The sequence below is a fragment of the Abramis brama genome, assembly GCF_963993115.1.
Source record: "Abramis brama genome assembly, chromosome: 15".
In the NCBI taxonomy this organism is placed as follows: domain Eukaryota; kingdom Metazoa; phylum Chordata; class Actinopteri; order Cypriniformes; family Leuciscidae; genus Abramis; species Abramis brama.
In genome coordinates, this window is record NC_139977.1 from 33918724 (window position 1) to 33946396 (window position 27673).

General features: G+C 36.8%; 6 protein-coding genes across 9 annotated transcripts in view; 4 read left to right on the forward strand and 2 right to left on the reverse strand.

Annotated features, from left to right (window-relative positions):
- Positions 1-27673, reverse strand: part of LOC311097554 (vitelline membrane outer layer protein 1-like) — a 202617-nt gene that overhangs the window by 101214 nt on the left and 73730 nt on the right. The window lies entirely within an intron of this gene.
- LOC311097556 (vitelline membrane outer layer protein 1-like) overlaps positions 1-27673 on the forward strand; it is a 64690-nt gene that overhangs the window by 14002 nt on the left and 23015 nt on the right. The gene's annotated exons all lie outside the window — the stretch shown is intronic.
- LOC311097961 (vitelline membrane outer layer protein 1-like) lies at positions 73-1432 on the forward strand. The gene is made up of 3 exons (XM_084137971.1): positions 73-587; positions 680-888; positions 958-1432. Exons 1-2 carry the CDS (start codon positions 88-90, stop codon positions 885-887), a joined length of 708 nt encoding a protein of 235 aa, XP_083994097.1. The 5' UTR covers positions 73-87; the 3' UTR covers position 888; positions 958-1432.
- Positions 932-27386, reverse strand: LOC311097582 (uncharacterized protein). 2 transcript variants are annotated; one of them, XM_084137390.1, is made up of 4 exons: positions 26963-27386; positions 3850-3894; positions 3623-3741; positions 932-3316 (listed from the first exon to the last, which is right to left on the reverse strand). In XM_084137390.1, exons 1-4 carry the CDS (start codon positions 27141-27143, stop codon positions 3299-3301), a joined length of 363 nt encoding a protein of 120 aa, XP_083993516.1. In that variant the 5' UTR covers positions 27144-27386; the 3' UTR covers positions 932-3298. The 2 variants fall into 2 exon arrangements, with proteins under 2 accessions (XP_083993516.1, XP_083993515.1); XM_084137389.1 differs by having other exon boundaries at positions 932-3741; positions 26963-27374.
- Positions 4203-9392, forward strand: LOC311097571 (vitelline membrane outer layer protein 1-like). 2 transcript variants are annotated; one of them, XM_084137374.1, is made up of 5 exons: positions 4203-6357; positions 7183-7289; positions 7472-7585; positions 8840-9024; positions 9101-9392. In XM_084137374.1, the coding sequence occupies exons 1-4, from the start codon at positions 6151-6153 to the stop codon at positions 9021-9023; spliced, it is 612 nt and encodes a 203-aa protein (XP_083993500.1). In that variant the 5' UTR covers positions 4203-6150; the 3' UTR covers position 9024; positions 9101-9392. The 2 variants fall into 2 exon arrangements, with proteins under 2 accessions (XP_083993500.1, XP_083993501.1); XM_084137375.1 differs by having other exon boundaries at positions 9314-9392.
- LOC311097550 (vitelline membrane outer layer protein 1-like) lies at positions 11965-17135 on the forward strand. The gene is made up of 5 exons (XM_084137329.1): positions 11965-12239; positions 16001-16125; positions 16248-16361; positions 16569-16750; positions 16828-17135. Exons 1-4 carry the CDS (start codon positions 12039-12041, stop codon positions 16747-16749), a joined length of 621 nt encoding a protein of 206 aa, XP_083993455.1. The 5' UTR covers positions 11965-12038; the 3' UTR covers position 16750; positions 16828-17135.

Sequence of the window (27673 nt, forward strand, 5' to 3'; positions counted from 1 at the left end):
ATCACTGATAGCTGAGGCTGCAGATAGTCTACCTGAAAATGAATATAACAATCAGTATTTTTGATCAAAAAGGCCAGTGCTGTAGAAATGCATCACTTCCTTTCCATATTTTCACTGTTAGCCATTATTGGGCATGTGAGCGTTCAGTCCACAGGAAAACCTTCTGAGGGGAGCATCAACCGAGATAACGGATCTGAGCTGACGGTGTCGAACGGAATGACGTGGGGATCTTGGGGGTTCAAGAGCATGTGTCCAAGTGGAAGGGCTCAGATTATTACAAATTCTTACATTAAGTGTTTCATATGTGAATTGAGGATTTTCTTGAAAATAATAATTGATTTGATCAGGAAACCTTTTTGTGTCTTCTTTAGCTGGGGTGAGTGGACAGATATCAAATGGTATCATTCTGGATTCTTGAAAGCTTTCCAGCTGAGAGTCGAATCTTCCCAAGGATTTATATTTGATGATACGGCCGCAAACAACATCAGGCGAGTGTGTGCTGCTATAAGTCATCCTGGTTTTGTTTTGCTATTAAAGGACTCCGTTTTCCCTCATCAAGCAGTTCAATTAATATCACACTCGCAGTCGTGCTGCTGTTCATATTAGGCCGTCAGCTGCAGGTGATCATGTGACTGACATTCAATCCAACAGCACACATTAATAACATATTTTAACATAATATTGTCACATTCGATTTTTCTCCAGGTTCACCTGCAGTGATGTTTTTTTTGCTGCAGGGTGACGGTACAGACTGGGGCGATTGGGGAAACTGGAGTCCAAAATGTAAAGGAACAGGAATCTGCGGCATCAAGACACTGGTAGAGGAGTCACAGGGAAGCGGAGACGACACCGCTCTCAATGACGTGCGCATGTTCTGCTGTGATTAAGGTGATGTGATCACAATCAAAAACTCAGACTGACACACTGCAGATCAACTAAATCTGTTTATTCTTTCAGGTGTAAGAGGATGACAACAAGAACAGTAAGATCAAATGGATGGTAATTATTGATCATCATGCTGTGATAAACTAACATGAACCTGTCAGGATTCAGATAGGGGAGACCCAGACGCAGAATGAGCAGGGGAGTGATAGTTATTAACAGAAGACAGTACAAGACAGGGTGAGGCAGGAACAGTCCAAACAACCGGTCAACCGGAAACAGCTACAGGACAGATGAGGGTGACTGCTGGATCCAACTCCAGAGGACACCAGGCTGAAGAACTGCTGAGGACGTGACCAGGCCGGACAGATGGTTAAAGACAGGGCAAGGAAGCATGAAGCAGAGATCTGACACTTGCTGCACACAGACCTCAAACCAGTCTAACTGCCAGACAGAAGGAACCAGCAGGCAGGGAACCTCGGGGAGCGGACAGGAACCAGCACAAGAGAACACACACACAAAACAACAAAAACAAGAGCAAAAATAAAAACTGGCGAAAACTAGAACACCAGAAAACAATAAGAAACTAAATATAGCTGGAGCTATAGCAAAGGAAAAATAAAATAATTTCTATAAATGAATAACTGGAACTAGTAAACAAAGAAATAAAACAAGACTGCAACCTTGAGGACAAGCTAAAGAGAAAATAAATAAAAAAAGATCAGTTAACAAAAGGAAAAACAATAGCCTAGAAATCTAGACGCACCCTAGCGGCAGCAAAATGTATTTCGCAGCCAGGGGGCCTATGTCATGAAAAAATTGAAGACCGGAAGTACGTCTTTTAGTAGGGATACGGCTCTTCCGGTTAGCTCTTTACAATGGCGGAGTCCGATAGATACTGCTGGACCAAATCTCTCCGCAACCTGCCTGAAGTCACATAAGACGATGTGGTACGGATGGTAAATGAAAACTCTCAAGTGGAAAAATCGTGAAAGCTGAGTTATGGCTGTCTACGTCCTGACGCAGAGCAACCCGGTGCACTACAACAACAGCAGCGGGCCATTCGCCAGTTAGGTAAACGTTTCTATGGTAACAGCGAGTTGGACCAATCAGCAGACGTTGCTGCTATGCTTAGGATTGTGGGTAGTGTAGTTTTTTTTCATAAGATCGCGGATAAAACATGTTTTTCTTAAAACAAGGTTGATTTCATACGAACTTATAGCTTTCTACAGGAGCAAAAACCTTCGTTTCACAACCTCATAGCTCGTGGTCAGTCTACCTCGGATGGTTTAGACATTATGGCACATATGGAACAACGGTCTTTCGAATCGGCTTTGGCCGTGACTCTGGAGGACTTGGAGTTAAGTTTTTCTTTGAGAAAAGAGCAAAGAACGGCACTTAAGTCATTCTTAAAAAAAGGAAGATGTGTTCGTCGTTTTGCCGGCCAGATATGGCAAAAATTGAATCTATCAACTAAGCTCCGCTGTTGGGAAAAAGCTCTGGTTGGTTGAAGCGCTGTCCTATTGCGTGCAGAGGGAATTTGAAAGACAGCCGTTTATCCCGCCCCTCGGATTGAGCCGTGTCTATGGTGAGTTTCCAGACCTAACATCTTGATGTAGGTCTGGCTTGCCAAACAAGGCTAGAAAAACAAGAGATGAACCAAAAATAAAGCTTGGGAGAACTAGAGCAAAATAAAGACTAGGACTTGACTAAAAATTAGGAACAAAAAAAAAAGAAAATACAAACCTAGAACTGACAGAACCACTAACTCTAGCACTGATTGACAAGCTGAGAGATAACACAAACACACACACGCCAACACAAACAAAGACGGAGATATCTGGTCAGACACAAGACAAACAAAGAAACATTAAACAAGACGAGACAGACAAGGGACCCTGACAGAAACATGTCATACAACAGTTTTGTAAAGAATAATGCAAAGTCGGCTGGTCATTATGACAAAATAAAGCTTAACCGGATGATTGGGACATTTTCATCCCGCCTATTATTGGAGTTTATTTAATTTTTCATTATTTTATTCTTTCTTGTAGGTTAGTGATTCTTCTGAAGACTCCTGAACTTCTGCTGTGAGTCAAATGGTTGCCAAATATCAGCAATAAAGACTTTCTAAACAGAACCTTGTAGTTTCACATTCTTTTGCACAACACTTTACATCAGATCATTAATTACATTAGTGCATGTGGCAGATGTTTACATCTAAAGCGACTTATATTGCATGCAAAGTTATTGTCTTATCCGTTCATGCTTTCCCTGAGAATGACTAACATTCTCTACAGGAACAATACATTAAATTAAAGTGTAATATTGTTTATCCTGTTACCCTAAACTTTTTTAGGAGGGTAGTCGAAAGCCGGGCGCTAAAGGTCGGTAACCAGAATCAGTCCAGGAAACATCAACAAATCCAGAGGCACTAAATGAATGACACGACAAACAAATGACACTAAATAGCAGACAAATCAAAAGGAAAAACTAAACAGGTGTGCGAGCGGTTAAAACATTTTTTTTCTCTGTGCATTTCCAAAAAAGGGAAGAAAAAAATAAACATTAACGTGCAACAATATATATATATATCTAGCTCTCTCTTTCTTGTCTGTGTTGTCGGATTATTGTTTGACCTTGATGCACGTTGAAGACTGTTACCGTTACTTCTCAGAAGATATTTCCTGTCTTGTCCCGATTGTCTATTGAGCCACAGTTATCTGCTGCTGTGATTTACCACTTCTGTGCTGTATCCAGTTGCCTCTGTGGAGTGTAGCAGAGGGCTCCCCATCTCACCAGTTGTCCAGACCACGCTGCTCAAGAGCCGCCTGGATCTACGGCTGATATCATCTATTACTGTATTTAGAAAAAGCAGCAAAGAACCACTTGGTTACTTTATGAGAAGAGATTTTCTGTTTATCAGCCAGTGCGGCGTTGCCTAATTTTCTCATTAAAAGACTGTACCTGCTTTCGCCTCAGGACCCCTCTGTTTCTTGACAAACAGCCCTTCTGCAGGAAGTTCAATAGCGGAATATGGATATGGCAGTGAGGGTTATTACATTAACCAACTAGTGGTGAAAGCAATAGGTTATTGACTATGCAGAATTCTATGGAAAAGAAAAATACAATATAGGGCACAAGGTGTCTAAAAAGAAAAATGATGGCTAGAAAAGCAATGATATTGGTCACTCCATTTCATTAAAAGTTAATTTTCTAGATTTAATGAAAACAATGAGTAATAATAAACTTTTGAAATGCCATGCTGTCATCACCAAGGGTAAGAGATGGAAATGTTTTTCTTTCTTTTTTTTTGTCCATGGATCAAAGATTGTGTGAAGATTTCTAATCTTCTTTTAAATAGCTTATGAGCAACAACAAAAAGTTTGAAAAATTTAAATTGTGCAATGAATGACAAATTGCATTTGGGAAATTAAAACACATTCTCTCAACTGCAACTGTAGGTCTATACGATTATTATTTTAAAGTGTTTAAATCCATTTGATTTTGAAAAGTTAGGTTTACGTCCACTGTGGTAAACTCAAACACATGGCGACTGCATCGGACAATTGAAAATTGATATCCTAACCTTTAGACACTGTCGCAAGGGGAATGCCACAGTGTGTCTACGTTCAGTTGCTTCTGTCGTCATCGAAGTTGTTACCGTTCAGATTTGGTGGTATTCCACTCCTAATATATATGTTCCCCATTCAGTTCATAAACTACTAAGACAGACAAAAAGGTATGAATCTCTGGCCAGAGAGGGGTGTGTGAAAGTGTGTGAAAGTGAGTTTGTGAAATATGGTGTTCTAAGACAAATAAATGTAAATCAAAACAGCTGTATCTAAATTTATTAAATGGGTTTAGTAATTTTTTGTATGTCCTAATTTGGGGAACAGACACAGTCTCTATATGATGATATCTAGGTGAAAGAGGCTCTATGTAAAGGGATTGATCTGACCTTGGTGACGCGAGGCCGCTAGCAGACGGTCGGTTTAGCCAGTCTGTCTGCTTCCTGACCTGAGCCCCAGATTGTCATGTTTGAGCTCAAAGACTATGAGCCATATTACTAGAGAGAAGAGCAGCACCATCCCAGGAGGGATGAATACCATCTCTTTTCAACAGGTCAGGTCTGCCCTCTTTTCCAATTGTCTAGGAATTCTATATTATTTGGTGCACACCACTTAGACAGCCAGCCATTGAGTGAGGACAGTCTAGTAAGTATCTCATCACTCCTGCGAACAGGAAGGGGGCCAGAGCAAATTACTGACATCGTACTTACGAGTTCACACACATACAAAAAAATAACATAATTTATTAAACATTTATGAAATGCACATTCATGTTTTGTAAATGATTAGTTAAAACATACATAAAATGTTAGTATATCACTTAATAATCATTTATGAATGTTTTGTAAATGATTAGTTCATCATTAACTAATCACTTATAAATTACTTACAACTGAACGTTATTATAAAGTGTTACCAATGTGTTTATAGCTAAAATGGCACAATGCATATTCAGAAAATGATTTGATGCAATACAAATTCAAACCTTATTTTAATATTTGAGAAGATTGTAAACACACTCCTGCAGCGACTATCACAAACAGTGCCAGAAACAAGAAGCAGTTATGACTCAGAAATCAAAGATTGTTATTTTGCTACACACACATAGATGCTTCATGGATCATATTTGCTTAAATGTGCGATTTCTGCTTCCCAGTATCTAAAACCTCATGAAAGATAAAAAGTGTAAATAAACTTTTTAAAAGGGCACATGCTTTTACTGGCAATTCGACCTGATCAGTGTTTGTCTAAAGTGTGTTTACGTGACTTGCACAATCATTTAGTTTCACCGACTGGAACAATATGGATAAACAATGATTTTTATGTTTTCATTTCTTCATGCAAATTATCATAAGACTTTAGAAGTTAAGTTGTGTGAAAATACATTTATGACACTTAAATTCTTCTTGAAATAAAGAAAGCCATACAGGTTTAAAACACTTTCCAAGGACACTCAGTTAAACAAACAGATGTTTGTATTTTTGTGTGTTTATTTACAGGCATTGATGTGGACTCAGTGTTCCTGGCTGCTGATTGGCTGAATTTAAATACATATAAATGTAATGTTCTGATTGGCTCAAAAAAGAAACAGGCATGTTCTACTGACCAACCAAAGAAGGCTTAGGGTAACCGGGGTAAGTTTTTGGTTTGGAAACCAAACAGAATTAATTTAATCATTATTTGGCAATGCAATGCAATGCATCCCTTCATTTCCATTGTGTTTTCACTGCTAGCCATTATTGGGCTACATGTGAGCGTTCAGTCTGCTGGAAAACCTTCTAAGGAGAGCATCGAAAGAACTTTCGTATCGTTGCTGACTGTGTCCAATGGATTGGAGTGGGGTTCGTGGGGTCAAAGGGAATTTTGTCCAACTGGAACATACGCCACGGGGTTTAGTCTGATGGTAAGTTGACCATTTACTCAGTAAAGTGGTTTTGATTTTCTAACTCAGTATTTTTGTCTTGTTTTCTGGTACAAATATCTAAACATTCTTAAATCAAGATACGTTTACTGGAGAAGAAGCAAAATGATATGAAGTGAGTTTGAGCTTTAAACAAGAAAAAGTATCTGGGTGAGAAAATATCAACTTAATCAAGATTTATCATGATTCAATCAATTCCTGAAGTGTAAAAGCAAGTCCTGTCAACTTTTTTCCTGGTTTTATGTAGACTTTAACCCTCTGAGCCTCTTAATTTTGGGGTCAAACTTGGCTCCTTCGCTGTCAAAAGTGACAAAGCTTTAAAATGTTTTTTTTTTTTTTTTTTTTTTTCAGGAAAATCTATGTAATTTATTTTTGTGCAACAATATTTTTTGATTATTTACATTTTTTAGGGGATTTTATGATACTATTCAATATTTATAAACATTTTATGAGCTATTTTTTCCACTAAAGTTAATGTATTTTCTTTCCCATAATTTTTTCAATAAATGCAATATTTCAGATTAAAATAGAGTGAAGGCCTTTGAAATCCATTTTTTGAAGTGAGAATAGTATCATCTGGAGGTGTTAAAAAATAAAAACACGTGTAACCGCAAATAGCTCCTTATTTAAATATATTGAGAGGCTTTTGGATTCCCTATCATTTATATTTTATTAACAAATACTGTGATTGGCCTGGAGGTTGTGTGTGTATGTGTGTGTTTGTGTGTTAGTTAATCTCCCCCTGCCTTGAACATTATCAAATAGAGGATTGTCTTAATGTTGTTGCTGTTTCTTCTTGTTTTTTAGGTGGAAAAACCTGTTTTTTGGGATAACACAGCACTCAACGGGATTCGTCTTTACTGTGTCAGTCGGACCAAAGACATATCAAACTTCGTTCAGTCTGACGTAGGAAGGTAATGGGCTCGGACTCTATGCAATGAAGTAAAACTAGTAACAGCAGGTTTACTTTGGGTTTATGAAGAATTCTTACATTAAAGAGTAGTTTTTTCATAAGCTAGATATATGAACTGTGGATTTAATCTTCATTGTCTTCAATTAACCTTCAAAAAAGCCATAAATTGTGTGTTTTCTTCAGATGGGGTGAGTGGACTGATATCAAATGGTGTCCTTCAGGAGTCTTGACAGCTTTCCAGCTGAAAGTCCAATCTAACCAAGAAACTAAAGATGAAACGGCCGCAAACAACATCAGGTGAGTGTGTAACGGAACAATCATTCTGAATTTGCCATTCAGGGTCTCAGTTTTCCCTCATCAAGCATATGAATGATATTCAGAGCAACAACACGACTCGTTATATCTCTTTTACACAAGTTCTATGAACAGTAAATCAATACTTCCGCTAGTTCATATATTTATTCTGTGCCGGAAAAAAAAAAACTTCCAAAAAAAGTCAAACTTCACGTTTAAAGTGCCCCTATTATGCTATTTTAAAGGTTCAAAATTGTATTCTAGAGTCTCGGTTTAAGTGCATCCAAGGTCAAAAACGTGTGTTGCCAATTTAGCGAGTTTGTCACAGGAATGAGCGACTTTTCATACCCCTATAGCGACTTATTTTTAGCGATAAATCTAGTGACTTTTTGGATTGCTGGTTTACATGTAGTCAGTCACTATATCACACTCTTTCCGCTGTCTGACAGAAAATATGTAAATGAGAATAGCTTTATTGGACATTCAGCTATATTATATTAAAATTACAATATGTGAGCACGGATTAGGAAAGAAAACAGATGTAAACTGCCGACAGTTGACTTGCATCATTTAGTGACTTTTTGAGTAGGCTTTAGCTTCTTTCCATTGAAAATAGGTTGGTCAAAACACACTTTAATTTCCTCATAATCTCCACTGCAGCATCAGCTCTTTTCTCTCAGTGTCTGAAACGCTTCGTTTGAAGATTCAGTCTCTCTAAACCCTGCCTCTCTGAGAGCCACTCTGCTCTGATTGGTCAGACAGCCCAGTCTGCTGTGATTGGTTAGAAACCAAAAGCTCATTATCATATCTGACTCTCAGCTCTTGATTACAGTGATACGAACAGTAACGATGGCGTGGGTTTTACCGTATCAATCTCATCAAAGTGGATTTGCTTTGTCAGCAGAAAACAGCGTCTTCTCCACACGGACAACATGAACCAATCTCTTCCAGTCTCAGATAAACTACAGTGTTTGAGGGCGGAGCTAAGAGACGCTGTTCAGCCAATCAAGACCAGAGACTGGCATTATGCAAATTTGTTACATACCTACATATGTTCAGCAGGAAGTGAGACTTGAATTACTGACGACTCGTTTCAGGCAGTTCAGAATCGCTTCTTTCTTTTGGGAGACAAAAACTCCATTTATCTGCACTTTGAGACTTTTACATTCACAAACAGCTCTATTACACATTGCATGAAAGGTCATATCCAAAAAAGCATATGGGCACTTTAACATAATACAGTCACATTTATTTCAGATTCAACTGCAGTGGAGGTTCTATCCTTCAAGGTGACGGCACAGACTGGGGCGATTGGGGAAAATGGAGTCCAAAATGTAAAGGAACAGGAATCTGTGGCATCGGGACCCGGATAGAAGAGCCACAGGGAATCATAGGAGACGACACCGCTCTCAATGACGTGCGCATGTTCTGCTGTGATTAAGGTGATGTGATCGCAATCAAAAACTCAGATCTTACTAATAGTGACTGCAGATCAACTAAATCTGATTTTTCTTTCAGGTATAAGAGGATGACAACAAGAACAGCAAGAAGATCAAATGTATTGTAATTATTGATCATCATGCTGTGATATACTAACATGAACCATGTCATACAACAGCTTTGTAAGGGATAATGCACAGTCATTATCAAAAAATAAAGCCTAACTGGATGATCATGACATTTACATCCCGCCTATTATTGGAGTAGAAATTATCTTATTCTTTCTTGTAGGTTAGTGATTCTTCTGAAGACCTTCTGCTGTCAGTCAAACGGTTGCCAAATATCAGCAATAAAGACTTTCTAAACAGAACCTTGTAGTTTCGCATTGTTTTGCATACACTGCACATCAGATTGTTCATTACATTAGTGCATGGGGCAGATGTTTACATCTAAAGCGACTTATATTGCATTCAAAGTAATTGTCTTATCCACTCATGCATTCCCTGAGAATGACTAACATACTCTGCAGCAGTGGTCGCCAAACCCGTCGATCACTGTCTTTATCACTGTCCCGGTAGCTCCCGAAAATAACAGAAAAATATGTAAAAAACACATTATCAAGGCTCGAAATTGCGACCATTTTGCGACTCAAAATTTATTTGGAATAATTTGCGAGAGTAGGCCTACAAATAATTGTTGTGGTGAAGAAGAAGAGGAAGAAACCGGCAGCTGGTATCGGAATTGGCCAATTTGCTTGTAAAAGGTAGATAAGCCTTTCATAAAGGCAGAGGTCAGGGATCTTGGGCTTGAAAAGATTGGTGACCACTGCTCTACAGGAACACTACATTAAATTAAAGTGTAATATTGTCAACCCTGCAACCCAAGTTCTTGTTTTTTTAAAGGATTTTAATCTAAAAATAATATGGGGCGCCGTTTGTAAAGCCGCTCACGCTGAAAATAACAGCAACATTTTGTCACATTTATCTTCAAACAATGTTTAAAAAACTGGTATGAATTTTTGACGGTCACTTTTTAGCACATTTACAACAATATTTGTCAACTTAGAGATATTTTAAATAGTTAAATCTAAATATTAAACGTTACACCTTAATGTTAAATGTTAAATCTAAATGCTAAATCTAAATCTAAATCTAAATCTAAATGTTAAATCTAAATCTAAATCTAAATGTTAAATCTAAATGTTAAATCTAAATATTCAATTTAAATCTAAATGTTAAATCTAAATTTAAATCTAAATGTTAAATCTAAGTTTAAATCTAAATTTAAATCTAAATGTTAAATCTAAATGTTAAATCTAAGTTTAAATCTAAATGTTAAATCTAAATCTAAATGTTAAATCTAAATGTTAAATCTAAATCTAAATCTAAATGTTAAATCTAAATGTTAAATCTAAATCTAAATCTAAATGTTAAATCTAAATCTAAATGTTAAATCTAAATGTTAAATCTAAATCTAAATCTAAATGTTAAATCTAAATGTTAAATTTAAATCTAAATCTAAATCTAAATGTTAAATCTAAATGTTAAATCTAAATCTAAATGTTAAATCTAAATGTTAAATCTAAATCTAAATGTTAAATCTAAATGTTAAATCTAGATCTAAATCTAAATGTTGAATCTAAATGTTTCGGGTGAAACTTGAATTTGCATATTAGTTAAATATTTAGTTTCACCCGAAACATTTAGATTCAACATTTAGATTTAGATCTAGATTTAACATTTAGATCTAACATTTAACATTAAGGTGTAACATTTAATATTTAGATTTAACTATTTAAAATATCTCTAAGTTGACAAATATTGTTGTAAATGTGCTAAAAAGTGACCGTCAAAAATTCATACCAGTTTTTTAAACATTGTTTGAAGATAAATGTGACAAAATGTTGCTGTTATTTTCAGCGTGAGCCACTTTACAAACGGCGCCCCATAAAATAATGCCTGACTAAAATCATTAACATTGGAATATTTCTTTACTTCTCATTCATATGTTCTTCATGTCATTTCTCCTTGTATATCTGGTCATGACTGATTAATCAAAGACTGAATAAATGCTTTGTGAAAAATATGTCCGTTTTCAATAGCTTTAACTTCTCCAGAACAAGTCAGGCATTAAAACATAAGAATAGTCTTTATAATTTATACTTAAATGAATTCTGTGAACTCATTTAATAAAATAAAGGTCAAGCAATGCTATTTGTGTGTGTGTGTGTGTGTGTGTGTGTGTGTGTGTGTGTGTGTGTGTGTGTGTGTGTGTGTGTGTGTGTGTGTGTGTGTGTGTGTGTGTGTCTGAGTATTTGACCTGCTTGGTGTTTGTCTTATTGTGTGTTTACACGCAGGTTATTGACTGTAATATTTGAGTTGTTTTAGTTTTGCACAGTCACAGTCTGTAACCAGAGTATCATAATATTGATCAAATCTGATGTCTTGATCATTTTATACAATGCAACACACTTATAGTAGCATATTTTGTCTTGTCTTCCAGTACAAATATTTAAACATTCTTAAATCAAGATACATGTACTGGATAAGAAGCAAAATGAGGAAAGTATCAAAATAAATGAGTTTATGGTTAAAACAGCAACATACTCTATATCTTCCAGTGGGGTCAGAAATATAATCTTGTTTGCCCTTTGAATCAAGTTTATTTCTCTGACCCCACTGTCGGATGCATTTTTCAGAAAAAAAGTCATTTCTTCAGTCATTTTGCTTCTCCAGTAAATGTATATCTTGAGTAAAAAATTTTTAGATATTTGTACCAGAAAACAAGACAGAAATACTGAGTGAGAATATATATTTTTGTTCTGACTCTATTTACACTGATAATGTTTAGATGGTCTATTTGTTGTGCAGGTTGGACTTGGATCACGCTGTTAGTGGAGGGTCAACGTCCACCAATGAGCTTCACAGAGGAACCAACACACACGCACACACACACACACACACACACACACATCTGCTCTGGGCTCCAGCAGAAGACATCAGAACGCCCCTCAAACATGTCCAGAATTCTCCCCCTGACGTTGATTTCTCTGCTGGCTGTTTTCGGGCCGTACGTGAGCACAGAGAGACGCCTCGAGCGCTCTGTTAGCAGACCCGTCGGATCAGTGCTGAGGGTCCATAACGGGATGAGATGGGGCTCGTGGGGGAAGAAGGAAATATGTCCGACTGGAATGTACGTCGCAGGGTTTAGTCTTAAGGTCAGTAACTCAGTAATCACCACTATCTGAGGTTTAGTGGTTAAATTAACTTTGTGCTGGTAACTCCACAAGAAATCAAAATGGACTCTATTTACTTTCCTTAAAAACTGAATGATTATTGCGGTTATAAGTGATTATTGTGATGTTATCAAAATTAATTAGATTTTTTGGCTGATGCAATCTAGGTCATGCAGACTACTGGTTAATATTAATGTTAAAATAAGAGAACCATGTTAATGTTAAGAGAAGACTCGCGTGCTTCAGTGCTGCACATGTGTAACAGTATACTGGATCCGTGCAACTCTTAAAGTGACAGCAGACTAATATTCCTACTGCCATCTCTATAATAACACTAATCAAATAACAAAAGACAAAGAGAAAATTTACTCATTCTTGACTGAGTAACTTTTGTAACTATATTTGTAATGTATATTTTATTTATCAAGCGCAGTGTTATTTTACATTGTATTACAGTTTCTGTACCTGAATACCTGAAAATCTTAAAACTGTTTATTTCAATCGTATCTTCGTTCAGTTGTATCTATTTGTTGCGATTGCTAATTTTTTATTTGTTCTTTTTTAATTACTGAGTGTTTTTTTTCTTTAATAATGCTTGAAATGTATATCAGTTAAGCTAGTTGTTTTTCTATAGTGTTTTTAAACCACAGGCCTATTTTAACGATCTGAAACGCAAGTAACTTTGTGGGCGGGTCTCGGGCGCTGTTGCTATTATACCGGCGGGATAAATGACTCTTGCGCCCGACGCAAATCTAAAATGTGTTGGTCTGAAGTAGCTTCATTACTCATAGGTGTGGTTTGGGCGTAACGTGAAATAAACCAATCAGAGCGTCATCTCAAGTTCTCTTTAAGAGCAGGCGTGCTTGTTCCATGGCGGATTGCTATTATAATGGCGGATTTGCCAGGCGCGGTTCACAGCCGAGGAGAGCAACGTTTTCGTCAGCGCCGTAAAACACAGAGAAGTGACATTGGGGATGGAGAAACACACCCAAATTAGCTTCGGTTAAACAGGCGTATGATAATTTGAGTAAATGTGTAAGCTATTTTTTCACATCTTCATGGACACAACAATGATTTCCCTCATGTGTTCATTTTTTTCCTTGTAATAATGTAGCCTATGATTTGCAAAAATTAAAACTGCTGCGTCTGTGTGTATATGAGATAAGCAAAGTGTGTGTGCGTTGTTCACACGCTACATTATGGCCAAGCATGTGCCCTTAAAATAGCATCTGAATAACATGCGCAACGCACCACTGACTTTAGACTAGGTTTTTCCTGGTCAGTGGCGGAATTGTTTTCTGAAACTGCAAAATAGCACCAGGGAACGTTTGCGCCGGAACACGCCTCCTCTTTGCGCTGAACCGCCCCGGGAGCGCAAGTTCATTCCCTAATTTACCGACATGCGTCTGTGGAGGGAAAAGTGCAAAATAGGAATGATACATGCGTCGGTGTACAAAGTCAATTGCGCTGGGTGCAAGATAGGGCCCATAATGTGAATCTAAGTTTTTTACCTTAATGGAATGAAAATTAGGAATCGATAAGAATCGGAATCGATAAGCAGAATCGGAATCAGAATAGTTAAAATTCAAATGATACCCGACCCTAATGCCAAAGTTGCCTTTCTTGACTAAAGATATTACACTGAAAAAAAAAAGAAAATAATTCTTCCTCAGTATTTTTGTCCTCGTCAAGATACATTTACATGAGAAGCAAAATGACTGAAGATATTATGGCTTGTTTTCTGAAAAATGTATCTAAATTAAGTAGGTGATACGATCAAAATGCCACTGAAACACATTATCTAATAATTAGGTTTGTCACAACACCAAATAGAGGTCAGATATTATTTTTTTATTTTTTTTAATCGGAGACAAAAATAAAAAAAGTTTGTAATTTTTTTTTTTTTACTACGGCACCACGCACATGACAACAAATAAATAATTAGTAATCCACAAATTTTATTTTGTTAATATCGTACGCACAATTTACTTAAAATGAGGGAACAAATTAGTAAACACTGACATATTAGTAAGTCGTGGGAACAAATTGTTAATTCGTGGCCATGATATCCACCTATTTTCCAATTTGGCAGCTGGCCCGGACCTCCAGATACCTCTGCTCTTGGTTAATTTGTTTTCTTTAAATTGAGTTTGTTGTTTACTGTGTGTATGAGTAGATGCTGATTGATGGTGTTCATCATTATAAATGCCAATGTAGGAGTTTTTAACTTTGAAATTTCTAGCTATTTATTATTCAATATTGACAAACAAAATAAACTTTTCTACTTCTATGTATACGACTCATGTCTTCTCTACCACCCACTCAAAACGAACCTTAGGGCTATTAGTTCCCCGGTTTTCTGGGGTGGCGTAGTCGATCATATATTGCCATTTCTGGCGTCTCTCTAGTTGAACTTTCTCTACTCTCGTACCGCAACGCTACACAAAGAAACACACTGTTGGTTGCACTCTTGAGTTCTCCTCTCTTGCAAGATGATGGGGTCACAAAATATTTTATAGATATTTTACCAAGAAAAAACGTTTTCAAGGACACTGACAGTTAAATGTATATTTTAATTGGATCAATGTTTGCATATTTGTGTGTTCACGTAACGTACAGGTCATTGGTGTGCGCTCAGTGCTCTTAGCTGCTCATTGGGTAGAACCAGGACTTCACAAAAGTGATTAACCAGTCTGAAGAAGCTCTGATCGGCTCAAAAACTAATCCTGAGAGCAGTTTTACTGACCCCGGGCTCAGTTTTAGTTTAGAAACCAGACAGAATTCATTTAAAGTGGCCATCGTTATTATTTTCTTATTTCTTAGGCTCCACATTTGACTGTTCTTGTGTAAGACTGCCCTTGTGTAACTTCTTTTCTTTGTTATCGGCACATCATGGACACATCTAGACAAAACAAGAACTAGAGTTGAACACACTTATACACTCGCACCCAAACGTGAACTCAAGACACGCACATACATTTAAACATCTGACCTCTCTTCCTTGGTATTATATTTCTTAATGTGCCAAATATGGTAGGGGTTGATCTTTGAGTCCTATGATTGGATGGAATGGACGTTGTGGATGATTTTGCTTAATCTTGTGTATAAATATGAGCCTTTTTCCTTAATAAACTTGAGAATGTTATGGTACTACACAGTCTCTGTGTCTGCTTGATCATTCTCACATCACAAGGGTTGAGGCGTCTGTTTCCACCTGATCACTGATAGCTGAGGCTGCAGATAGTCTACCTGAAAATTAATATAACAATCAATATTTTTCAATCAGGCCAGTGCTGTAGCAATGCATCACTTCTTTTCCATGATGTTTTCACTGCTAGCCATTATTGGGCATGTAAGTGGTCAGCCCGCAGAAGATCGTTCTGAGCGGAGCGTCGAACGATATTACAGATCTGAGCTGACGGTGTCCAACGGAATGAATTGGGGATCATGGGGATATAAGAGCATGTGTCCAATTGGAAGGTACGCCGCAGGGTTTAGTCTGAAGGTAAGTTTGGCATTGACTCTTATTTTGCTGATATGGGGGTGAATGAGTGCTTCAAAGGTTCAAAACTGTGGAGTTGCTGTTTGTCATTTAATTCCAGGTTTCTCCAGGGAACTGAACCTGCTTAAGATTTTTACAGTGTCTGTGTAATACTAAAGAGCATGAAGATAAATGTTACTTTGGGTTGGGTTAGAGTTAACTCTTTCAAATTGGAAGATTGTCTCAATGTTGTTGTTTTAAGGTGGAAAGACCAATTGGTCGTGGTGATGATACAGCGCTCAATGGGATTCGTCTTCACTGTGTCACTCGGCCCACAGGATCATCAGGCTCACATGACTACACCACAATTGAGTCCGACGTAGGACGGTAATGGATTCAAATTATTAACAATTCTTGCATTAAGTGTTTAAACTAGATAAGTAAATTGAGGATTTTCTTGAAAATAAAAATTGATTTGATCAGGCAACTTCTGTGTGTGTTTTCTTCAGCTGGGGTGAGTGGACAGATATCAAATGGTGTCATTCTGGATTCTTGACAGCTTTCCAGCTGAGAGTTGAATCTCACCAAGGAAATGGAGATGATACAGCCGCAAACAACATCAAGTGAGTGTGTGCTGCTATAAGTTATAACATCTCTTACTCATCCTGGTTTTATTTTGCTATTTAAGGACTCAGTTTCCCCCCATCAATAGTTTAGTCGTGCTGCTGTTCGTGATTGTGATTGCTGCAGGTGATCATGTGACTGACATTCAATCCGACTGTGCAATAACATATTTTATCATAATATTGTCACATCTGAATTTTTTCCAGGTTTACCTGCAGTGGAGGTTATTATCTGCAGGGTGACGGCACAAACTGGGGCAACTGGGGCCACTGGAGCCAAACCTGTATGGGAAAAGGAATCTGTGGCATCAAGACCCGGATAGAAGAGCCACAAGGAAGAGGAGACGACACCGCTCTCAATGACGTGCGCATGTTCTGCTGTGATTAAGGTGATGTGATCACAATCAAAAACTCAGATCTTACTAATAGTGACTGCAGATCTACTAAATCGGATTTTTCCTTTCAGGTGTAGGAGGATGACAACAAGAACAGCAAGAAGATCAAATGTATTGTAATTATTGATCATCATACTATGATAAACTAACATAAACCATGTCATACAACAGTTTTGTAATGTAAATCTGTAAAGTCAGCCGGTCATTATCACAAAATAAAGCCTAACCGGATGATCATGACATTTACATCCCGCCTGTTATTGGAGTTGAAAGTATTTTATTCTTTCTTGTAGGTTAGTGATTCTTCTGAAGACTCCTGAACTTCTGCTGTCAGTCAAACGGTTGTCAAATATCAGCATTAAAGACTTTCTAAAAATAACCTTGTAGTTTCACATTGTTTTGCACAACACTTTACATCAGATCGTTCATTACATTAGTGCATGTGGCAAATGGTCTAAAGTGACTTATATTGCATTCAAAGTAATTGTCTTATTCGTTCATGCATTCCCTGAGAATGACCAACATACTACAGGAACACTACATTAAAGTGTAATATTGTCAATCTTGTTACACTATTTTATTAGAATTTTCTAAACTCGTTAAATCATCTAAATTGACAACATGTAGACCCTATAACGACTAAGCTACTGAAAGAGATGCTTCCAGAGGTCACAGATACTCTTCTTAATATCATTAATTCATCTTTGTCATTAGAATACGTACCAAAAACTTTTAAGCTGGCTATGATAAAAACGCAACTTGATCCTACAGAATTAGTCAATTACAGGCTGATCTCAAATATACATTTTCTGTCAAAGATACTAGAAAAGGCAGTATCCTCACAACGATGTTCCTTTTTAGAAAGAAATGATATCTGCGAGGATTTTCAGTCAGGATTTAGACCGTACCATAGTACTGAGACAGCTCTCATTATGGCTCGTTTCCACTGAGCAGTACAGTACGGTACGGTACAGTACGGTACGGTTCGGGTCTGTTAACCATGATCTGGCTAGCGTTTCCACTGCCAACAGTACCCTTACTTGATAGGCGTGGTGTTTCGATCGACGTAATTTTCGCGCGAAGAAGAACATAGTAAACTACAATGGATGACATACAGCAGATCTTGTTCTTGCTCCTCGACATGTTTGTCACAAGAAGACAAGCGCCGACATTAGGCTTTTCTCAATATTAAGTACGCAAAGTTTGTACTTGCCATGTGCGACTCACTCCTACATGCACATGGTACAGCGCGTTCTTAAAAGCGTCACTCAGCTCGCTCTGCTACTCCGGTTATCTCTGTTACTCTGTATGTACAAATTTAAGCAACAATAAAACGAAATATGTTATAAAACACTACTCTGCCTCTTTTCGTTTTCATTTAAATAAATTAAACATTATAGGGACACAAATGTGGTTCATGCGCAACGCATATTGATTATTCACTGCACGTTATACGTTATTCTATTTATAACAAAACGATTTAAAACACAACCCTAACGTTACCTCTTTTCGTTTAAATAATAAAAAAAATTACACATTACAGGCAATATATGCATTTGTACAAATGTTGCAATAAACATCAGTGATAATCTTGTAATAAGAAAATGACAAGAAACCATATTTCTTTTTGTAAAATTTCAGTTTTATCAATAATAGCCAATATAAAAGTTTAAGTAAAAGGTACAAGAAGCTATACAATAAGAAATAAAGCAAACAATTCAGTCAAATGTCCAAATGCTGCGCTAGTCTAACATTACAACAGTAAAGTTAAATACAAATAGCCTATAATATGAAACTAAACTTAGCCCTCAGTCAAAACGATTGACAGGGAACGAATTATATATTCACGAGACCAAAGATCGCCCGTTAGGTCTGCACAAGACGAATTATATCTCATGTTTAACCACTACCGTCGGAGTCATCGGCGAACGTCAGAAGAACTTAGCCGAGGAAAGGCTCATCCAGCCGGGAAACATGAGCGCCGAGCGCCCGCTGATCGCATGGATCTCACAACCGGGGAAAAACAAATCATCTTTATAAATAAACCACAGATTAGAGCTTTAAACAACTACATTCTCGCCTGAAAAACTCTTAAAATTACATTTCGTGACACAGTAACAGTATATTATATTAAACTGTATATAAAAAAATGGCGCTTCTTATGTTGTCATTCCCCTCGTAGCACGCGCAAGTGACGATTCTCTGTCAACCAATCAACGTCCTGCAGTGAGTCTAGCTCCACCTTTTAGTACCGTACCACTGTGCTAGGTACCCCAACGGAAGGGTACCCAAAAAGTGGTACGGTACGGTTCGGCTTTTTGGTACCATTCTCAACTTTTGGCAGTGGAAACGCAAATAAAAGGGTACCGACCCGTACCGTACCGTACCGTACCGCTCGGTGGAAACGCGCCATTAGAGTCACAAATGATTTGCTCTTATCATCCGATCATGGTTGTATCTTGCTATTAGTGTTACTTGATCTTAGTGCTGCATTTGACACTATTGACCACAACATTCTTTTAATAAATAGATTTGAAAATTGCATTAGTGGAATTGCATTAGTATGGTTTAAATCATACTTATCTGACCGTTATCAGTTTGTAGCAGTAAATGAAGAGATGTCTCATCGATCACAAGTTCAGTATGGTGCACCACAAGGCTCAGTACTAGGACCGTTGCTGTTCACTCTGTACATGCTACCCTTAGGAGATATCATTAGGAAACATGGCATTAGTTTTCACTGTTATGCAGATGATACTCAGCTCTATATTTCTTCACGCCCTGACGAAATTTACCAAGTCACAAAATTAACGGAATGCATAGCTGATATTAAAAAACTAGATGACTAGCAATTTCCTACTACTTTCCTAACTCTGAAAAAACAGAGATTCTAATTATTGGACAAAAAACGTCCTCACGTAATAACCTAGAATACTGGGTAACACTTTAGAATACTGTTCCTTCATTAATGAATAACTACACAGGAACAAATGAGTAATGCATTAGTAACACTCTAGTAACTACTATTAACTAACAAGAAACTCTGATTAACGAATTAGTAGGTCATAGCGTTCAGTCGAATGTGGTAGTTCACTATTAGCTAATCAATAACTACTATTTTTCATACCTCACTAAAGACTATAAGAACTACTATATGCAGGTTAATAAATATTTAGAATGCACAATGTTTAATATAAGGTAATGGTAGCCCATTAGTAATGAATCAAGTGTTACTACATCTTTCTAAAGGAACTATTAATTATTTGGGTCAGTATTCTAAAGTGAAGATCATGGGAACACACTAGTAATGACTAAAGTTTTACCAAATCCATTGGAAGGAATTGCTATTCAAAATCTTACAAAAATCTCAAAAGCTTACATGACTTCAGTCAATATTAGGTAGTTATCATGTTTTCCACTTTAGAATACTGATCCAAATAATTAGTAGTTCCTTTAGAATGATGTAGTAATACTTGAGTCATTACTAGTGGGTTACCATTACCTTTTATTATAAATTATGCATTATTCATGTTAATTATGAACCTGTAGATAGTAGTTCTCTGGGAGGTATGAAAATAGTAGTTATTGATTAGCTAATAGTGAACTACTACATTCATCTGAGCGCGATTACTTACTAATTTGTTAATCAGAGTTTCTTGTTAGTTAATAGTAGTTACTAGAATGTTAATAATTCGTTACTTGTTTGTTCCTGTGTAATTATTCATTAATGAAGGAACAGTATTCTAAAGTGTTACCAAATACTGTCCAACACTTGATGGCTGCTCTGTTAAGTCTTCGTCGTCGGTTAGGAACCTGGGTGTGCTCTTTGATACCAATCTTTCATTTGAAAGTCACATGTCTAGTATCTGTAAAACCGCATTCTTCCATCTTAAAAATATATCTAGATTACGTCATATGCTCCCAATGACAAATGTGAAACAATTAGTTCATGCGTTCATGACCTCAAGGCTAGATTATTGTAATGCTCTAATGGGTGGTTGCCCTGCACGCTTAATAAACAAATTACAGCTCGAGTTCTTACCAGAACCAGGAAGTATGACCATATTACCCCAGTTCTGTCAACACTGCATTGGCTCCCTATTAAACATTGTATACATTTTAAAATATTGCTGATTACTTACAAAGCACTAAATGGTTTAGCTCCGCAGTGCTTGAGCGAGCTCTTAACGTATTATAGTCCTTCACGTCTATTGTGATCTCAAAATTCCGGCCAGTTGATAATACCTAGAATATCAATATCGACTGCTGGCGGTAGATCCTTCTCCTATTTAGCAGAGAATGATCTTATTTACCTGACCTAGCATACACATAACACATTATAAACTTCTATAATTCAATGTTAGGCTGCATAGATCAGGTCAGCCGGAACCGGGAACACTCCCCATAAATCCTGATGTACTCGTTACACCATAAGAAGAATGGCGTCTATGCTAATATTAGTCTCTCTGTTTATCCCTAGAGGTTTACCAGGCACTGTTGCGTGTAATTGAGCAGTCGGAGCGCGTTAAGGGTTTTCTGTTAGAACGGTGTCGTGTTAGCGGCCCCTAAGTTAATAAACTAATGATCTTTGCAACGGAAGTGAATCGATCAAAACTAACTTTAGCTGGACATTAACTTTATTCTAGAGCTGCTGTAAAGCCAAAACAATCTCTGTTACTTCAATTTCCTATCATCACTGTAAAGCTGCTTTGAAACAGTCCATATTGTTAAAAGCGCTTTATAAATGAAGTTGACTTGACTTGACATACTATCATCAGTACATTGAAACAGTCCATCCAACTCATCTATTGAGCCTTCCTCTACTGCTTGTACATACGTCACATTCTCACTATTAACCACATCTTTAACTTCATAACTTGAATGCCTGACAGCAGCAGAACTACTACCCTCAACATCAGCATCGCTTTCACTCTCCTCATTGTGCCCGATGCCTCCCTCAGAAGGTCTTTGCTTCTCTGTCACTTGCTTTTGTTGTGTCATTGTAATTTCCACTGTATCAGTACTGTTGTTGTCTCTGGATGATCTGCTCTCTGTTTAATCGACAGGCAAACGCTGTTCATTCTCCACTTTTTCAAAAGAGAAACGTTTGTGGCCTAAATTTCCACATTCAAAGCACTTAAGGTTGTCGGTAGTTGCAAGCAGCATATAGGAATTTTCTCGAGATCTCTAACGTACGCTCAGGTAAAGTGAAAAACATCAAAACTTGCCATCTGAAAGAACGTATTTCAATGCCGTGTTTTTACATCCTAATGGGATCATTGTAAATGGACTTGCCATTTTTCCATATCGTGTCAAATCTTTAGTAATGCCGTTGTTTGAAATGAAAGGTGGCACATTTGAAATAGTTACTTTAGCAGCTGGAGTCATGGGCTCGCTAAAGTCATGGGCACAAACATTTCTTTGATCCAAATGTGACAGCTGAGATTCAGATTCACAAACATTCCGTCAATGCAAGTCTATTGGATTTTTTTGCCCGCTTTTTAGTCCACTGTGCGAACATCAAAGGTCCAATCGCTTAGAAAAGACAAAGTACACCTCTCCTCAATAAGCCGGTCGATTTGACACCTCATTCATGAGTCTAAGACAAATGGTGCAGGATGAGTTACACACCTAAGTTTTGTCCAGAAGAAGAAGTATGCAAGAGATCAATAGTGATTCTTTGCCTTAAGCTGGGGCCACAATAAAAGATTTTTAAAATCTTATAAGATTTTCAAAATGTTTCAAACCACAAACATGACGATAAGAAAAAACTGTTTTAGGATAGAAATGTTAAACAACCATCAAAAATTATCAGGCAGACGAATAAACTTTTGTCTAATTTCACCATTATGAATTGAAAATAGGCTTATATAATAGCCTACCTGGTTCAGATTACACAATTTTTTTGTCTGTTAGATTGTCACTGTGTCAGATTACACGATTTTGACTCCTAAAAATCTTGTAGTGTTGTGGACAAGAAACATGTCAGACTACACGTTGCTTTCCGACCAGTCATGGCGAGCCGTCTCACACACACATTCACTCGCACATACACGCACTCAGTCACATACACACACACTAATGCACACTCACTCACTCTCGCTCGCTCGCTCACTCACTCACTCACACACACACACACACACACACACTGCAAAAACTCAAAATCTTGCCAAGTATATTTTTCTAATTACTAGTCAAAATATCTCATCACACTTAATATAAGACAAAATTGCCTAAAGACCAAGATTTAAGTGAGATAAAGGAGCTTGTTTTTAGACAGTGCATCTTGAATATCTTGTTAAGTGAATCTGTCTTGAAAATATCTTGTTTTGAGCCATATCTCAGATGAAACAAGCTTTTTTGACATGTCATAAGGTTTTTAAGCTGCTGTGTTAATTGTAAAAGATGAATCGTCTTATTTCAAGAAATAGACTTGACTTGAATTGAGACAACAAATCTGCTTTATTGAAAACTGTAGGTCAACATGCCAAACTCACAACTCACAATGCAGTACAGTGAGTATGTATAATATTTACATATAGACAGCAAAAAAACTTAATTTATTTACGTATAAACAGCTTTACCGACGTACAAATTTGTACATATTCCTATTTAACTTAAAATCGTGGCATTAATGTTTTTACTCTATTGCATTCAATTGTCTTATTAATTAAATTTTCAGTCACATTTATTAATAGTTTAACGTTACTCATAAATAATAACAGCTCTGTTCGTGCTTCTGCTGCAATCTCGTTTAGGAGGATTAATAGCCTACATGGTGTTAAACAAGAATACACTTTAAAACCTTAAAAATACCTTTTTTATCGTTTAACCATTTTGTAATATTTGGTTTATTTACCGCGTGAGACACAAAAAAACACAACATAAATTCACAAAAGACATCCATTTTATTAGATTGGTGTAATCCAAATCTTTAGAATCCATGTGTTGTTTGCAAGAAACAGATCCAAATTCAGCCCTTTATCCAGCGATCTTCATCATTTCTCTCAGCAGAGACCGTTAACGTCAAATCCCAGCATCCCGCGCTCGATTGAATTCAAATTCAAAAATTGCGCCTGAAGCGTTACGACATGTTTTACGGCAGCGATATCAAACGCTCATTGGCTCTCGCATGCTTCGTCACAGATTGCAACATGCCGTGTTTAAGTTTGTGTTCTACATTTGAAACAGAGAAGCGCGCGCGCCTTTACAGAGCGAACAGCGAACCGAAACCGGATTAACATTTTCATGGATTAAGAATTTAAATTCTGCTCTATAACGTTACAAAACTATTATACTGCACTGCCAGAGAGGACTGCGACACATCGTCATGTGAACGACTTTTGGTACCGGTTTTGACATTTTCTCACTAAATAAATTATTGTGATTAAACTTGTAACGTTATGTCTGTTGTCTTTCTTTATAATTGTAGCCTAACCTTACGTACAGTAGTTTTAAGAAATGGTTAGGTTTAGGGGTAGGATTAGTGGCTCAAACTATCATTTAATGCTATATTGTTAATAAAACTGCCATTTCCCTAACGTTACACATGTCCATTACTTTTTATCCTTTTAATATTGTCTATAAAAATGGCTATGTTTAGGTGGAGTAGGGTTAAGGGATCTTACATTTATAATCTATAAAATGTTCTACTATGTTTTCATATTGCAGTTCCATACTGTGAGCCAAAATGTTGAGAAAAATGAAGCTGTTTCCCTTTTATGCAGTCCTCTGGGACTTTTTGCTGTTTAAATAAAAACAATGGTTAAATGCAAGTCTATTTTTCACTTTTTCTGTCTAGTAAACAGTAGTTAATGTCTTGAATCTAGTAGGTAAAATGTCTTGAATATAGAACAGTATTATTTTTGTTGAGCTTACAATAAGGTAAATACACTTGAGATAATGACAGGATGGTAAATTATGGCTTATTATGGCAAAAGAGCACTGCCTAATACGAGTCAGGAATGCTAACTTCAAGACATTTTGTCTCAAAATGCCAGTTTCCAATCTTATTTCAAGTTGGTGGTGACTTAAATCTAGAACAGTGTAACAATTATAGAACTAAAAATTAGTTAAATACACTTGAAACAAACAGGATGACCGAAAAAAAAAAATGCTACTTTTGAGGGGAAAATACTATTTTTGAGCATGACAAGCTTATTATGAGACACAAAACATGACAAATAGTAAAATATAGCTAAAAATGAGTTTTCCCAGCTAATTTCAAGATCACTCATATCTTGTAAGGCTTAAATATAATGTCTTATTTCAAGAAATCTTACCAAGAGAATTTTCACTTGTTCCATTGGCAGATTTTTTTGCTTATTACAAGCAAAAATATCTTGTATTAATTTTTTTTTGCTTATTTTTGGAGAGGCCTTTTTTCCAGTGCACACACACGCTCACACACACACTCGCGCGCGCACACACACACACACACTCACTCTTGATGGAACCGTCGTGGAGGACCAAAAAAATAAAAATAAACATGCTAGTCTTTTTATAGTGATGTCGTGAAGCATCGCATACGCGACGTAGTCGCCCACTATGACACACTACAGGTGCTGGTCATAAAATCAGAATATCATCAAAAGGTTGATTTATTTCAAGAATTCAACTTAACAGGTGAAACTAATATATTATATAGACTCATTACATGCAAAGTGAGATATTTCAAGCCTTTATTTGCTATAATTTTGAACCAGACATAATTCACATTATTCATGTAATGTACTAATTAGCAACTGTCAATGTGAGAGGACAAGAAACATTAACAAAGCCATTTGCATCATATTAGGCATGAGATTAATATAATGAATGTGTAGCCTACATATTGTGAATTAATTAAAAAATATATATTTAGGCTACCTAGTGTTTGTAGCCTTCAGTAAATTAAGAAAATGATTAATAAAACATATAGGCTAAATATCAGCTGACCCAATGTTTACTTTCTTCACTGACAAAGACGAAAATGAAAAGACTATCTTACACCCGGCGCAATGCAGCGCCAAGCGCGACGCAAGTGTTTTTTGCTAGTTTCAGTCCGACACAGTTATCATTTTCAGGTCCTGCTGTCACGGTTCATGGATCCGTGTGTTCATTTTGCGTATCTGTCTGGTGTGTCTGTAGGTATTGGGTCTGTGTATGTATGGTGGCTCGTTTGTTGCCTAGTAACCAGCTGATCACTCAATCAGTCATTCAGCTGCAGCTAGTCAGCTGCCTATATCTAGCTGGAGTGAGATACAGTACCAGTCAAAAGTTTGGAAACATTACTATTTTTAATGTTTTTGAAAGAAGTCTCTTATGCTCATCAAGCCTGCAGTTAAAAAAAAAAAAAAAAAAAAAAAAAAAAAAAAAAACCAGTAATATTATGAAATATTATTACAATTTAAAATAATGGTTCTCTTTTTTAATATACTTTAAAATGTAATTTATTTTTGTGATGCAAAGCTGAATTTTCATCAGAAAGTACTCCAGTCTTTGGTGTCTTAGGATCCTTCAGAAATCAATATGCTGATTTATGATCAATGTTGGAAACAGTTGTGCTGCTTAATATTTTTTTTATAACCTGAGATACTTTTTTCAGGATTATTTGATGAATAAAAAGTTAAAAAGAACTGTATTTATTTAGAATAGAAATCTTTTGTAACAATATACACTACCGTTCAAAAGTTTGGGAACAATAACTATTTTTTTTTAAGAAATTAGTACTTTAATTCAACAAGGATGCGTTAAATTGATAAAAGGTGATGGTAAGGATTTATATTGTTAGAAATGTTTTTATTTTGAATAAATGCTGTTTTTATGAATAAACGCTGTTAACGTTTTACTCATCAATGAATCTTGAAAAAAGTATTCCAAAAAAATATATTAAACAGCACAACTGTTTCCATCATTGATAATAACTGAGTATCAAATCATCATATTAGAATGATTTCTGAAGGATCATAAGACACCAAAGACTGGAGTACTTGCTGATGAAAATTCAGCTTTGCATCACAAAAATAAATTACATTTTAAAATATATTAAAAAAGAGAACCATTATTTTAAATTGTAATAATATTTCATAATATTACTGGGTTTTTTTGTGGGGTTTTTTTGTTTGTGTTTTTTTAACTTTTTTTTAAAATAGTAATGTTTCCAAACTTTTGACTGGTACTGTATATGCTTGGTGTCGGTTCGTCACTCTTGTTTTGTTCTCTTACCCAGTGTCGGTATCTGAGTTCCCAGCGGAGTTTCCTCCATCTCGTCAGTGCTTCCTAGCAGCTCGGAGAGTGTCTTGAGTTTTTCTACAGCCAGCCGTCCGGACTGAGTTTCCACGCTGTGTTTGATTCCTGTCTCTTCATCTCTCTCCCTTGAATTGAGCATTGAGTGTTTTCCAGCCATAGTCTGTGCTGTTATGAGTATTTTCCTGCTGTCCTGTATGTCATAATAAACTGCTCACTTGCAATTGGATCTACGACTCTCATTCTGACACCTGCGCCACGTTGTTTATATAGCAAATGCATTTGCGCCCATTTGTGCGCCCATCGGCGTGCTGGTCTGAGAACGAGGTGTTCTGGCGCATTGTTGGCACATTGCTATTTTGAGGAACAGAAATAGACTGCCCCATTGACCAACTGAAACCTGGTCTAAAGTCAATGGCGCAATTTTTTTTATTTTTTTTTTTTTATTAGTGTGTTAGTAATGTGCGCCTATAGGCGGTCCACAACGCGCGTACACTCTGCTTATTACACACACAGGGACGCACAGCAGCACACAAACATGCCAAATATTTAAAATAAAAGGAATACAATGTAAAAGATTATTATTGTGTACATAAAGATATGATGGAATCCGGCTCATCCCATACAGGGTCTGCTTGCGCACTTTTACCTCGCGCACGAGCAGTTCCGTTTGCGCTCTGCGTTCGGTCT